The sequence below is a fragment of the Quercus lobata genome, chromosome 9 (genome assembly GCF_001633185.2).
Source record: "Quercus lobata isolate SW786 chromosome 9, ValleyOak3.0 Primary Assembly, whole genome shotgun sequence".
NCBI lineage: Eukaryota > Viridiplantae > Streptophyta > Magnoliopsida > Fagales > Fagaceae > Quercus > Quercus lobata.
The window spans coordinates 47,511,714-47,526,155 of record NC_044912.1 but is presented as its reverse complement, the minus strand read 5'-3'; the positions used below and the strand labels follow the sequence as shown (position 1 = coordinate 47,526,155).

General features: G+C 38.8%; 1 protein-coding gene across 1 annotated transcript; it reads right to left on the bottom strand.

Annotated features, from left to right (window-relative positions):
• Positions 1–5,755: 5,755 nt before the first annotated feature.
• On the bottom strand, positions 5,756–6,223 carry LOC115961889. The gene has a single exon (XM_031080791.1). It carries the CDS (start codon positions 6,221–6,223, stop codon positions 5,756–5,758), a length of 468 nt encoding a protein of 155 aa, XP_030936651.1.
• Positions 6,224–14,442: the final 8,219 nt, after the last annotated feature.

Genomic DNA, 14,442 nt, shown 5'->3' with positions numbered 1-14,442 from the left:
GTAAGGAGGTTCAGCCACCGATCAAGGCCAAACACTCCGAGGACGCTCTCACGATTAGGGATGTGGTCTCCAAGGCTAAGGATGTAGAGTCTAAGTTCAAGGCAGCTAATACCAAAGAGGACCTTCATCAAGCAAAGGCATAATTATAGGATTTTATTTTTTTTATCTTTCTACATATATGTTTTTTTTTTTGGTTGTGGTATTTCACCACTGTTTGTAATAGACTCTCCTTTTGATCAATGAAAAGACTTTACCTTTTGTTTCATGAATCTTTCTTTTTCCTTGTAACCTTTACTCTCTTATTGGTGTTAACCAAGATTGCTAACAATAATGGATTGTTATTACTCATACTTTAACAAAAGCTGATAGTATTGTATTACTACTAATTCAAATACATTGAACAAGTGCCAGCAATAAAGAGAATTATCACATACTTGTACTGAGAGTTGGGCCTTCTGCAAGGAATGCTAAATTTTTTAGAGATGAATAATATATCTTGTAAAAAATAAAAGGGCAGAATTTAATTTATTTAAAGCCACTGATCCGAGGAGTTGGGTATAATATGGGATTTATTCTGTTACTTAGGAAAATAAATAGACTGTGTTGATTTACCCAAGGCGCATGGTCTGAGCAGTCAAACATACCTAAGGTTCTGTCCAACACTTGGAAAGATGTCATAGAGTGTCAATTTACCCAAAGCATGTGGTCTGAGGAGTTAGACATAACTAAGGTTCTATTTAACACTTAGGAAGATGTCATAGAGTGTTAATTTACCCAAAACATGTGGTCTGGGGAGCCAAGCATGACTAAGGTTTTGTTTAACACTTAGGAAGATGTCATGGAGTGTTAATTTACCCAAAGCACATAGTATGAAGAGCCAAGCATGACTAAGGTTCAAAGCATGTGGTTTGGGGCGTGAGGCATGACTAAGGTTTTGTTTAACACTTAGGAAGATGTCATAGAGTGTTAATTTACCCAAAGCACGTGGTTCGGGGAGCCAGACATGACTAAAGTTCTATTTAACACTTAGAAAGATGTTATTAAGTATTAATTTACCTAAAGCATGTGATCCAGGGAGCCAGGCATGACTAAGATTCTGTTTAATATTTAAAAATATGTCATAGAATGTTAATTTACCCAAAGCATGTGGTTCGAGAAGTCAGACATGACTAAGGTTCTGTTTAACATTTAGAAAGACATCATTAGGTATTAATTTACCCAAAGCATGTGGTCTGGGGAGCTAAGCATGACTAAGGTTCTGTTCAATATTTAGAAAGATGTTATAGAGTGTTAATTTACTTAAAGCATGTGGTTCGGGGAGCCAGACATGACTAAGGTTTTGTTTAACATCCAACAAGTAGTAGAACAGATGACATATAACATGATAAACTAGAAATAAGGTAAAGACTGCTTTCATTAATAATAATACCTTCTCAAGTTGTTCACATTCCAGGGATGGAGTACGGTATTTTCATCTAGATCTTTAAGGTAATATGCACCTAGTCCTGTCACTGATATAATGCGATATGGTCCTTCCTAATTAGGTTCCAATTTTTCCCATGCTGGGTTCTTTGTAGTACCCAAAACCTTTCTTAACACCAAGTGTCCAAGCGCCAGTGGCCTTAACTTCACGTTGGCATCATATCATTACTTGAGCTTGTGTTGATAATAGGCTAATTGGACTATGACATTTTCTCTTTGCTTTTCAATTAAGTCTAGGCTCTTTTCTAGCAGCTCATCATTGTTGCTCGGAGTGAAAGAACTTGTTCTCAATGTTGGGAATCCAGTTTCTAGAGGAATAATAGTCTCGGCTCCATAAATCATTGAAAATAGGGTCTCCCCAGTAGACCTACGAGGTGTAGTCCAATATGTCTAAAGAACGTGTGGCGACTCTTCCACTCATTTTCCCTTTGCATTGTCCAACCTCTTTTTAAGTCCACTCACTATGACCTTATTGACAGCCTCAGCCTATCCATTCCCTTGTGGATATACCAGGGTGGAATATCTATTCGTTATGCCCAAATCATAGCAATGCCTCCTAAAGGCCTTGCTATCGGGGTACGAGGGATTCCAAACCGAGTGACAATATTTTTCCAAACAAATCTCTTGGCATCCACATCCTTGATATTTGCCAACAGTTCAGCTTCAACCCATTTGGTGAAGTAATCCGTACCGACCAACAAATATCTTTTAGTCCCTATTGCCTTAGGGAAATGAACTACAATATCCAAGCCCCATTGAGCGAAAGGCCAAGGGTTGAATAGAGGATTAAGAACTCCTCCCGGTTGATGAATGTTGGGTGCAAATCTTTGGCATTGGTCACACTTCTTCACATACTCTTGTGCCTTCCTCTACATATTTGGCCACCAATAGCCTTGAGTGAGGGCCCTGTGAGACAAAGATTTGCCCCCTGTGTGGCTTCCACAAATCCCTTCATGTAATTCTTCTAGGAGTAGCTCAACTACTTCAGGGTGTATGCATAGTAGATATGGGCCAGAAAAAGATCTCTTGTACAACTTTCGGTCCTCAGACAGCCAAAACTGATAAGCCTTCCTCTGTACCTTATCGACCTCGGACTTACTCTCGGGCAAAACATCTTCCTTAAAGAATAGCACAATAGAGTCTATCTAGCTTGGACCTACCATTATTTGATGAATATGAACCCCATTTCCCCCTTCCTTAGTAAGTTTACACAAGTCTTTTACAAGGATCACCCAAGGTAAACTTTGTGCCGAGGATGTTGCCAGCGTGGCAGGAGAGTTGGCATGTGTATTTCTACTTCTGGGGATTTGTGACAAATTAAAAGACTCAAATCCAGACTATAAGTGTCTTACTTGGTTCAAATATTCCTGCATTCTGAGATCTTTAGCTTCCAAATTTCGTTGAACTTGGCCCACAACCAGCCTTAAATCAAAGAAGATTTCCACTACTTTTCCACCCATTTTCTAAACCATGGTCATCCCTACCAACAAAGTTTCATACTCAGCCTCATTGTTTATGGTCGGGAAGTCCAATCTCTAGGATTTCTCAATTGTGATCCTATTTGGAGATATCAGAATTAGTCCCACTCCAGATTCTTTGTGATTCGCAGCACCATCAATGTATACCCTCCAAGACAAAGGTTCCTGGAAAGAGATTGCAGCAACTGATTTTTCATCCGTGTTTTGCTTCTCTACTTTCTCTTCGAATGAGGTTTCGACAAATTCAACTACCAGATTGGCCAGTACCTGACCTTTGACAGAGGTGAGAGGCATATACTTGATATCAAAGGCTCTTAGGATCGTACCCCACTTAGTAATCCTCCCTATGTAATCAGCACTCCGAAGTAGAGATCTAAGTGGGAGTTGGGTTAGGACAATAACCGTGTGTGATTGGAAATGGTGGGGGAGCTTACGTGTAGCATGCACCACTGCCAAAATGGCCTTTTCCAGTGGTAGGTAATGGATCTCGGCCTCATGTAATGACTTACTCACATAATAAACTAGCCTCTACACACCACTATCAACCCGTACTAGCATTAAGCTTACCGTATGGGAAGCCATTGCGATGTAGGCAAACAAAACTTCATCCACCTCAGGCCTAGACATAATGGGTGGCCGAGATAGATACTCTTTCAGCTACTGGAAGGCTAAGACACACTCTTCAGTCTATACAAATCCCTTCCACTTGTTCAATAACTAGAAGAAGGGTCTACATATGTCTGCTGACCGAGAGATGAATTGGTTTAGAGCAGCAGTCATCCCTGTTAGCTTCTAGACCTTTTTGGGATTCTGAGGTGGCTGTAAATTGTTGATTGCTTTAATCTAGTCAGGGTTAACTTCATTTCTGTGGTGTGTGACCATGTACCCTAAGAACTTTCCTGATCCAACGCCAAAAGAACACTTAGAAGCGTTAAGGCACAACTTGTGTCTTCTTAATATCTCAAAGATATTCTCGAGGTCACTAATGTGCTCGGATTTCGCCTTACTCTTTACCACCATATCATCTATATAAATTTCAATGTTTTTTCCTAACTGTGGCTCGAACATCCTGGTCATCATTTTCTGGTAGGTAGCGCCTGCATTCTTTAAACCAAAGGGCATCACCCTGTAATAGTAATTCCCAATAGGAATAACAAAGGCTATCCTCTCTTGATCATCCAAAGCTAAAGATATCTGGTGGTAGCCTTGAAAAGCGTCCAAAAAGCTCATCCGAGGATGACCTACAGTGGTATCCACTAGCTGGTCTATTTGAGGCATGGGGAAAGGATCTTTTGGGCAGACTTTGTTCAGATCTGTGAAGTCCACACATACCCACCACTTTCCATTTTTCTTCTTCACAACCACAGTGTTGGCCAACCATTCAGAATAAAATACTTCTTTAATAACCCCAACCTGCTTAAGTTTCATCACCGTCTTTGACAGTGTCAGAATGGTCCTTAGATGAGCACCGAGGTGGTTGCTTCCTTGGGGTGACAGATGGGTTGATATTCAAATGATGGAAGATGAAGCTTGGATCCACCCCCAGAGAATGCAAACACATCAACATTCCTCTTGAAAAACTCTGCCAGCTCTTCATTCTCCTGAAGAGGTAGCTGAGTCCCAACCTGGAAAAACTTCTTCAGGTCATCACCTACAACAAATTTCTCCAAATCCTCACACTTTGGCTCCTCGGCTGGCCCATTGACAGGTAACATCAGAGACTTTGACTACTATAAGCCCTTATCAGTAGAGGTCGAGGACTTAACTGTAGGTTGATGCATAATTGTAGTCGCGAGGCATTGTCTAGCCATGGACTGGCTCCCTATAAGCTCCTCAATTCAATCTCTTGATGGATACTTTACTTTCAAATGTAGAGTTAAAGAAATGGCCCCTAGGGCATGAAGCCAAGGTCTGGCCATAATAGCTGTATAGGGAGAGTATGCATCCATTACAATGAAGTCCACTTCAACCACCTCTGAACTTGCCTACACAGGCAACCTAATCTGACCCCTCAGGATGACAACTTTCCCATCAAAACTCACCAAAGGTGAATCATAGGCTGTCAGGTCCTCAGGCTTTAAGTTCAGCCCGTTGTACAAATTAAGGTATATAATCTCTGCATCACTGCCCTGGTCTACCATCACCTTTTTCACATCATACCCTCCTATTCTGAGGGTGACCACCAAAGCATCATCTTGTGGCTAGATGGTTCCTATCTTGTCTTCGTCTGAAAAACTCAGCGTCGGTCGAATCTCCACTCTAGCCCTTTTCGATTCAGAATTAGTCTCCTCAGTGGGTAGCCGAGCTATAGACATTACCCTGGAAGGATGAGAACCAGTCCTTCCAGGTGCAACAAAGATGACATTAATTATGCCTAACGAGGGCTTAGAAGAAGCGTTCCCCTGAGCCCCCGGCCTTGATTGGTCTCCTTGCCCGTTAGGTCTTTATAAAAAATGCTGTAGCCTTCCCTTTCTAACCAGTTGCTCTAAATGGTTCCACAGAGTTCCGCAATCCTTAGTCGTATGCCCTCGCTCCTAGTGGTATTGGCAATAAAGACTTTGGTTGCGCCTCAAAGGGTCTCCTCCCATTTTGTTTGGCCATTTGAAGTATAGTTCATTCTTGATCTTCTCCAAAACTTGATGCACTGGTTCTCAGAACATAGTATTAACCACCTGAGGAGCCGTGGATCCAGATTGTCCAGCAAAATCCCGTCGATATCTATTATTGTTGTATCTGTCCAACCTAAAATCCCTCATCTCCTGAAGGATAATCTTACCCTTTCCCTTGACTTGCTGTTAGTCTTCCTCGACCCATTTGTACTCATTAATACGATCCATAAGCAGAAGAACAGTCCTCACCGGCTTCTTGGTCAAGGATTTTCTCAAATCATGCTTGGTGGGTAGGCTAACCTTGAAGGTCCTTATAACCACATCATCAAAATCCCCATCAATCTCATTAAACATCTCCCAGTACCTGTCCGAGTACGTTTTCAGAGTCTTACCTTCTCGCATGGAAATGGACAGTAGGGAATCTAAGAGCCGAGGAACCCTACTACACGTAACGAAACGAGACCCAAACACTCGAGTGAGCTCCTTGAAGGAGTCAATAGAACATACACCCAGACCATTAAACCACCTCATCGCCACAGGCCCCAAACTGGATGGCAATACCTTGCACATCAAGGTCTCATTCTTGGAGTGTACATCCATTCTCTGGTTGAAGTGACTTACGTGCTCTACAGCGTCTATATGACCATTATACATGATAAACATGGGTTGAGTGAACCGCCGAGGAAGTCTCCCTCCCTCAATCTTGCATGTGAAAGGTGATTTGGAAATTTGGTTAAGTGCTCTACTCATAGCATCATTTTCCAGGCCTTTAGAAGATGAATTTCTGCTTTTGCGCTCGTGATGGTAGTCCTCATCATATGAGAAAGACTCACTAGGAGGTGTCCTTGATCTGCGCCTATAGCTACCATCCTCTTCGCCGTTAGAAGAGAAGTTAGAGATAGAGGGAGTTCACCTTCGTCGTTCGTAGTGTAAACTCCTTTTCAACTGATCAATCTCCAGCTGCATGGCTTTGGTATTTTTCTCATGAGAGAGGTGACTATCTCCCCGAGAATGGCTCCTACTAGTATGGGTAGTATGCACACTTTCCTCTTGGTCTTTTCTCTGTTCAAGATCACAAAAATGGTCTTGACGTTAAGACCCCATAGATTCTGCCTAGTGGGAACTTGAACCTACAATAGTCAGACATTGGACTCACTTCAACACCAGAATTTCCCACAGACAACGCCAATTGTAAGAACCAGATTTGAGTGCTTAGCCTAAAAGATAGATGGACTTAAACCCAAAAAGCCCAAAACAATGAATTTATAGAGAGTGGGTTGAAAAACTGAGCTAAAATAAGTTGGACAACAAACAAAGTGGGTTCGAATGATAAGAACAGGAAGATAGATTGATTCAACCCAAGAAAATCATCCTCGGCACAGTCCGAGGAGATTCGTTCTTATATATTCCTACTGAGTTTGATTACAAATTTTGTTCCTGATTGTTACAGTGTTTCTCTTTTTATTTCTTGATCCTTTTCTTTCAGGGTCTCCCCTCTAATTTATACTATCTCTCTCTTCTCATCTTCACTTTACATGTGGACAGTCAATTGCTTATCTTGATCCTTGTCCCATCAGCACCCTCCTGAAGTCTTTGGGGGTAGTTGTAAGGTTGAACAAACACTGTTCAGAGATCACTTCCTCATTAATGCGGCCAGAGAGTTAGTGTAAACACAAATTTTTCTCAATTGTAGAAAATCAAACAATTGAAAAGAAATAGGTTTGCAAATATAAATTTGTATTGATGTATAATGAGTACAATCTCTATTTTGATTCTTTTACAAAAGAATACCCTCTGATTCTATCTTCATTGAATTTGACTCGAACAAGAATCTTCTTGATTTTGATTGGAAGATGGATTGATCGGTCTTCACAATAAATCTCTAGCTTCGAGCTTATTAGAGATTTATTATCCTTCAAGTTCTTCAAGCTCTTCGAATGTTCTTCAAGTTCTTTGAATGTTCTTCAAGTTCTTCAAGGATTCTTCAAAGTTTCTTGAGACGGAATTTCTCCAGAGCTTAGGCCTCTTGAAAACTTTGTCTTCAAAATGAGAAGGGATGTCCTCTATTTATAGTGATTTTAGAGGATAAGCTCCATTTCGAATTGATATTCTTGGAAGTATGTAGTAGACTTTTGATTGGCCCAAATTCTTCTTAGAGATAATTATCTTTATTTATCTATTTTGATAAATATCATATTTTGATAAAGATAATAATCAACAAAGATAAATAATTATCTCTATTTAATTTATTTAATAAACATAATTATCTACCAATTTTGAATAGAAAATTTATCTTTATTTTATTTATTATTTGTTTTAATAAAGACAATTGCCCATAAAATTTGAATAGGAAGTTTATCTTTATCTTTTGGGTCAAATGACATATGGCAAATTTTGGTATGTCAATGTGATGCCAATTTGGATGACACATGTCGTCATTTGATTTAATTAATTTAATGACATATTATTTTAAAATTTGTTACTAAATTTTGATGTGGCATTTTATAATTGGCTTAAAATTTTGCCTCCTACAAATGCTCCCTCGAGACTTGACCATGTCCACAATTTTGAGTGTGGAAAATGGGTGAAGTCACGACTTGCATAGTGTCAAATTTTGTATACACCATTCTCTTAGTTTCAGGATCCAAACTTTTCCACTGTGAATCCAGACCATTAGATTTTTTTTTTTTTTTTTTTTTTTTTTTTTTTAATGTCCAGCTCGTAGTTTTGGCTCTTCTTGAAGTACCCCCAGACATGTTATACAAAGCATAGGAAACTTGCTATGATGTATACAATGCTTTGACTTATGTATATCCATATCTTCACGTGACATACATAGGAACTTCTAGTCATCCAAATCTTCTTCCCAATAGTTCCACATGCACATAAATTCCCAATAGGTCTACGTGAGCATGGATATTGGACCATATTCTACCCGAGGTGGACTCCATTTCCTAGTCTAACTATGACTAGATGACTTCTAGATGGAGTTACACAAAGCTTAATACCAATCAACCAACGTCCTAGCCATATAAGGACTAAAACGCTATCCTTTGGAGAAGTCCCCACTTGCAATGATGATTATTTTAAACTTCTTATCTTCGTATCTTTTTATGACAAGTAGGAGTTAGTGTCTGTTGCAACTAAAACCTATTTGAGAGTTTAATTCCAAGTAGGAGTGGAATTCTCAATGCCTTATCCCTTCAATCAGATACAAGAATTCTCCTTCATTCTGACTTCTTTTCCTGGCCAATCCGGTTTTGACTAGATGAGTCCTAATTGCAATTAAACTCTCTCTGTCTGGCAGTATAAAAGGGCAGCTCCAGCCACACATGACCCATAATTTTCCCCGCATAGAGCATAAGTTCTGGAATCTCAAGAACCATTCTTGAAAAAGGCATAATATATATTTTTTTTTCTTTCTTCTTTCTCAGTCAAGTAGCAAACCTCGTGTATATATATATATATATATATTTTAAGCCGTGCTCATTACTCTTTTTCTTCTTGTAGTACCCGGCCTTGCATCAAGTTTATCTCTTTAATTAGAAGAAAAATCATCATCACCACTTGAGTAGATTGCGTCAAATCTATAACATAGATTGCACCAAGTTTTATCAATCTATACGAATATTGGTTGAGTATCTTCCTTCTGCTCTTTTTTTTTTTTTTTTTTTTTTTAATTTTTAATATGGCTCTAATTTATTCTTTGGTACCATTTTTTTTTTTTTTTTTTATGCAGCCACTGTCCATCTCGGAATACTTTAGCCTCAAATTTTGGAAGAGTTCCATCATCGAAATCTTTGGAGGTACATTCTTGTACAAAGCTTTCTTACTTGTGAATCTCTTTTCTTGCAAGTGTTTTGTATTGTTCCACCTCCATTTAGAATAGGTAATATGATGACTTAGTGGCACTATGAAGAACTTGCAAGAGTTTATTTTGTTCCTCAAGCCAAGTAGCTACCAAGACAATGACCTGAACGACAATCTTGAAGACAAAGACAATCTTGGCAAGGAAGTCTATCTGTGATATGAAGACTTCCTTGGAGACGAAGACAATCTTGACAATGAAGTCTATCTGTGATACGAAGACTTCATTGGAGACGAAGACAATCTTGACAAGGAAGTCTATCTGTGATACGAAGACTTCCTTGGAGACGAAGACAATCTTGACAAGGAAGTCTATCTGTGATACGAAGACTTCCTTGAAGATGAAGATTGCATCGAAGAAGAAGGCTACTTTGAGGATGAAAATTGTCTATGCAAGGATGTGTGTCCATTGGTATCTTGCAATGGAGCAATACTCGCATATGAGGATATAATAACTTTATTTATTTATTTATTTATTTTTATTATTGCATGTCCATGCCCCCTTCTTTTTCTTTTTAACCTTCTTTGCACCGTAATTTATATTCTTTTGTACAATTTTTGTTTTGGTTAGGTTTGCCCTATCATCATGGTGCTCTTCAAAGACTTCTCTTCATTCGGCAAGAAGTATCTTGTTGTTACTAAAGAATCGAATGACACTAAGGAAGTAGACATATCAATGCTCGTTGAAAGGCCGATTATTGGCCGATTTGCGGAAAAGTGGCCTGAACTTAAAGACTCAAGAGACATTGTTGAGTGGACCTATGATGTCTCTCGGAATTCTAATCTCCCCTCTAGAGCGTGGTCTTTGCATAGCTCTCTTCATAAGAACACTGCAGAATCTCGTTATCTAGTGACTCTTGGCCGTCATATAATTTCAGGCGGAACACGTTGGGGCACTCTTTTCAAGATCAATGGAGAGTGGAGTTACATACCTCTATATTGGGAATGGCTGGAAGATGTTCTTTTCAGAAGTAGGAAGACTCTTAACAAGGCCCATATTTATGACGCAGTTTCAGCATCTCTGTACACATATGATCGGAATGCTGATGTAATGCGAGCATTTTGCGAAGGATGGTGTCCACAAACCAACACTCTTCACACATCACTTGGTGAGATGTCTATCTCACTTTGGGATTTGCATCGACTTGGTGGGCTTCCTATCTTTGGTCGTCTTTATGATGAAACCATCCCTTGCTATGAGGAATTGACAGGAAGTGACGAGACAGAGAGGTTCATCCCAAAGAGTTGTGAGCACCTATTTGCAGCCTTTCATCTCCTTAATTCTAAAAAAGAAGGAGAAGACCCACGTGTTTTGGCGAACGATTGGGTCAACTTTTGGTGTAGATATGGAATGAAATATTCAAAACCACCCAGTCGAAGGACAAAAAGGTTAAGTCGTTCAATCAAGACTCATAATCCTGATGGTTCGCTGAATAAAATTCAAGGTTGGTCTAAATGTGGGAAAAATCCTTTTATTGAACTCAAGATTGAGGATGGGCTATGGGAAGAGACCTACTTAGCTGCATTACTTTCTTGTTGGCTTTGCACCTTTGTTTTGCCAAGTGAAGATCCCAATACAATTCGCCCTGGAACCTTCAAGATTGCAAGCTTCATGGCAACAGGTCGCCCTTTTTGTCTAGCAATACCAGTTTTAGTTAGTCTCTACCGAGGACTAAACAAGATTGCTCATTCTTCACCAATGATTAGTCGTTCGGGTGCTTGCTTCCCTGTTCATTATATTTATGGCTGGCTAGGTCTTTATTTTAGGACTCATTATGAGATTGATGACCCGGGACCCAAGATGGTTGTATATTCTGGGGAAGGAGGGGCCAAGCACTTTGATGAACACGAAGCAAGAAAGTTGATACAAGGTACTTCTATGCAATGGGACGCAAATTTGTATGTCAGGAATAGGGAGGAGACTTTTCTTGATGATGGAGGACTTTCTCGTAATTCATTGTCATATTTTATAAGTATCTGTTCTTCTTACTTGTCTATGCGTCAAGATGGTCATCTCATAGTGGAACCTTATAGTCCTTTTCGGTTTAGCCGTCAATTTGGGCTTTGCCAAGACATTCCAGGTACCATTAAAGAGGACATTCGTCAAGGGACTTTGGATAAAATTGTGGAGTTTTGGAGATTATGTACTCTCTATAAGACTGGTTGCAAAGCATTCTTTCCAGTGACTCCTACCCTAGCTAATTTCAAATTTCATACTATGAGTGGCTACAAAAAATGGTGGAATCATATTCATGGGAAGTATCTTGATAATGGTGTAGATATTTTGATTGCAAGTGCACATCCTCTTCCTCCTAAGAGTAAGGTAGTTCAGCCTATCACTGTCAATAGAAATAATAATAAGGATATTCGATTACCCAAAGTTCATGTGGCAAACACTTTCTCAAAATCTGTGAATCACCATATTCAGTCCAAGGAGTCTCAAGGTGTCACAACTAAATTGAAGAAGCCTCCTCCAAGGGCCCTATCTGTTGAAAGATCCTTAGAAGTGCATGATGCATTTGAGGGAGGAGCAAATCCAGTCCTTGAAGAAATGAGCGATGATAACGATAGTGATCATCATTGGAATCGGGCTAAAAAGCCCAAATTGACAATACCTAGCAACCCAAATTCCCTTAGAGGCATTACAAGTGCTTCTGAAAACCTTGAGGGTGCAAAGGATCAGGTCTTTTTTTTTTTTTTTTTAAATCTTTTTTTTTTAAGAAGAAACTTTCCTTTTGTTTATGCAAAGTATAACTTACATGACCAATGTGTATCTGATTGCAGTCTGGTCAATAAGTTTTGAACATGGAGGTTGACAATGAGGCGACTTTTGAAAATAATTCCAATCCACAATCTCTTGCCGCATCACCTAGAAACAAAGTTCAGGTATTCAAGATTAGTCTTTAACTCTTCTTCTTGCTTTTTTTTTTTTTTTTTTTTTTTTTTTTTAAGTTACTCCTTATGAACTATGTACTATATTATTTTTATTTATTTATTTATTTTTTTAGTCCGATCAGCAAACCTTGCCATTGGACATTGATAATGATGTGGCCTCAAATGATAGTGAAAGTTCAATTTCCGGCCCACGGTCATCTACTGCATTGCCAAGGAGCATTGGTGAGGTGGCTAATACCGATTCTAGGAAGAATGTTACAAGATCTCCTCAAAGAACTAAGTCTTGTGCTCCTGAAATTTCTGAATATAATCCTAGTGATGAAATTTTGAAGCGCCGCATTGATCTTGCATTGAATCTTTGGAAAAGTCTTCAACAAAAGATTGTTAGAACTCCATTCAACAAGACGTATTTACTCCTTGATGGGGCTAACAAAATTTTTGAAGCCATAACAACCAATCAAGCTATTGATCCTTCACCATTAGAAACATTGGTTGCGGAATATTTTGATAAGGCCAATACTTTTACATCTCTACAGTCTTCCTTTTCCTCATGTATGACGCTTGAGCAAAGTGACAAAAAGCTGGCAAGATATAAAATTCAACTTGATGATCAACTAAAGGTAGAGGGTGAATTATTAGCACATGGTGAGGCACTTAAGGATGGATTAGTGAACACCCATTCTAAAATAACAGAGCTTCAAGAAGAACTAAAACGATTGTTCACCCATAAGAAAGAACTTGAAGTTTCTGCCCTTGAAAATGATGAAAAGCTGTCAAGCCAGAAAGTAATCATTTCAAACATCCGAGAAGAGATTTCTTTCGTAGAGACTTCTCATACTTTAAGCAATGCAAACACTGAATCCTTGGAGTTGTTAGAACTAGAATTAAGGACCGCCCATGATGAATTAGAAAATTACAATTGGAAATATTGACTTGTAATAGATCATCGTTATAACCATCTTCTTCTTTTCTCTTTTCCTTCTTCTTATTTATTTATTTATTTATTTTTGAACAATAAAGGAATTCCATCATGTAAATTTTTTTTTTTTTTTTTGTTTCAATGGATTGTTTATTTCTCTAGCTCTTGCTTCAATAATTGTTAAATATATACAATAAAGGAGATTTTTTTTTTTGAAGATGTGACTGAACTCAGTAAATAATACCAAGCTGCCTACGTACCCGAAAGGGGATCAAGTCAACACGTAGTTCAGAAGGAGAGATTTTTTTTTTTTTTTTTTTTTTTGAAGATGTGACTGAACTTAGTAAATGATACCAAGCTGCCTACGTACCCGAAAAGGGATCAAGTCAACACATAGTTCAGAAGGGGGAAAGTTTTTTTAGGTTTTTTTTTTTGCTCTAACTTTTGCCTAGGCCGCCTTTTTAAAGGTTTTCAACCTAGCGAGCTTTTATTACTCTAATTTTTGCCTAGGCTGCCTTATAAAAAGGTTTTCAACCTAGCGGGCTTTTTTTTTTTTTTTTGTTGCTCTAACTTTTGCCTAGGCTGCCTTTTTAAAGGTTTTCAACCTAGCGAGCTTTTATTACCCTAATATTTGCCTAGGCTACCTTATAAAAAGGTTTTCAACCTAGCGGGCCTTTTTTTTTTTTTTTTTATGGACACTTTCAAGAGTAATGGGAGAACATCATGTACCCTTTGAGTGTTGAGGTAGGCAGTTTTAAACTCTTACCAAGGAGCACTTCAATCTTTAGGCATAGTAACGTTTCAAGAATTTGCCATTGATAGGGCCAATTCTCAAACTGTCTTCAGCAACCAACTTGTATGCTCCATTTGTATAGGCTTCTTGAACAACATATGGTCCATCCCATTTTGAAAGAAACTTGTTCTTAGTACGATGGGTGACAATGATGGGTCTTCGTACAGCAAGAACCAAATCTCCAACTTGGAAAGATCGAGGACGAACTTTCTTGTTAAAAGTCCTAGAGATGCGAGCTTGATAACACTCAAGGCGTTGTTGTGCCTCCAACCTTTTTTCATCCAAAGCTTGTAATTCTTCAAGTCGTAGACGCACATTATCTTCATTAGAAAGACCTTCTTGAATGGAAATCCTCAATGAAGGAATTTGACGTTCAAGTGGTAGAACAGCTTCTACCCC

Excerpts from the sequence above, each read along its gene's own strand:
- LOC115961889 (XM_031080791.1), bottom strand. The coding sequence starts at position 6,223 with ATGTATAATGGTCATATAGACGCTGTAGAGCACGTAAGTCACTTCAAC.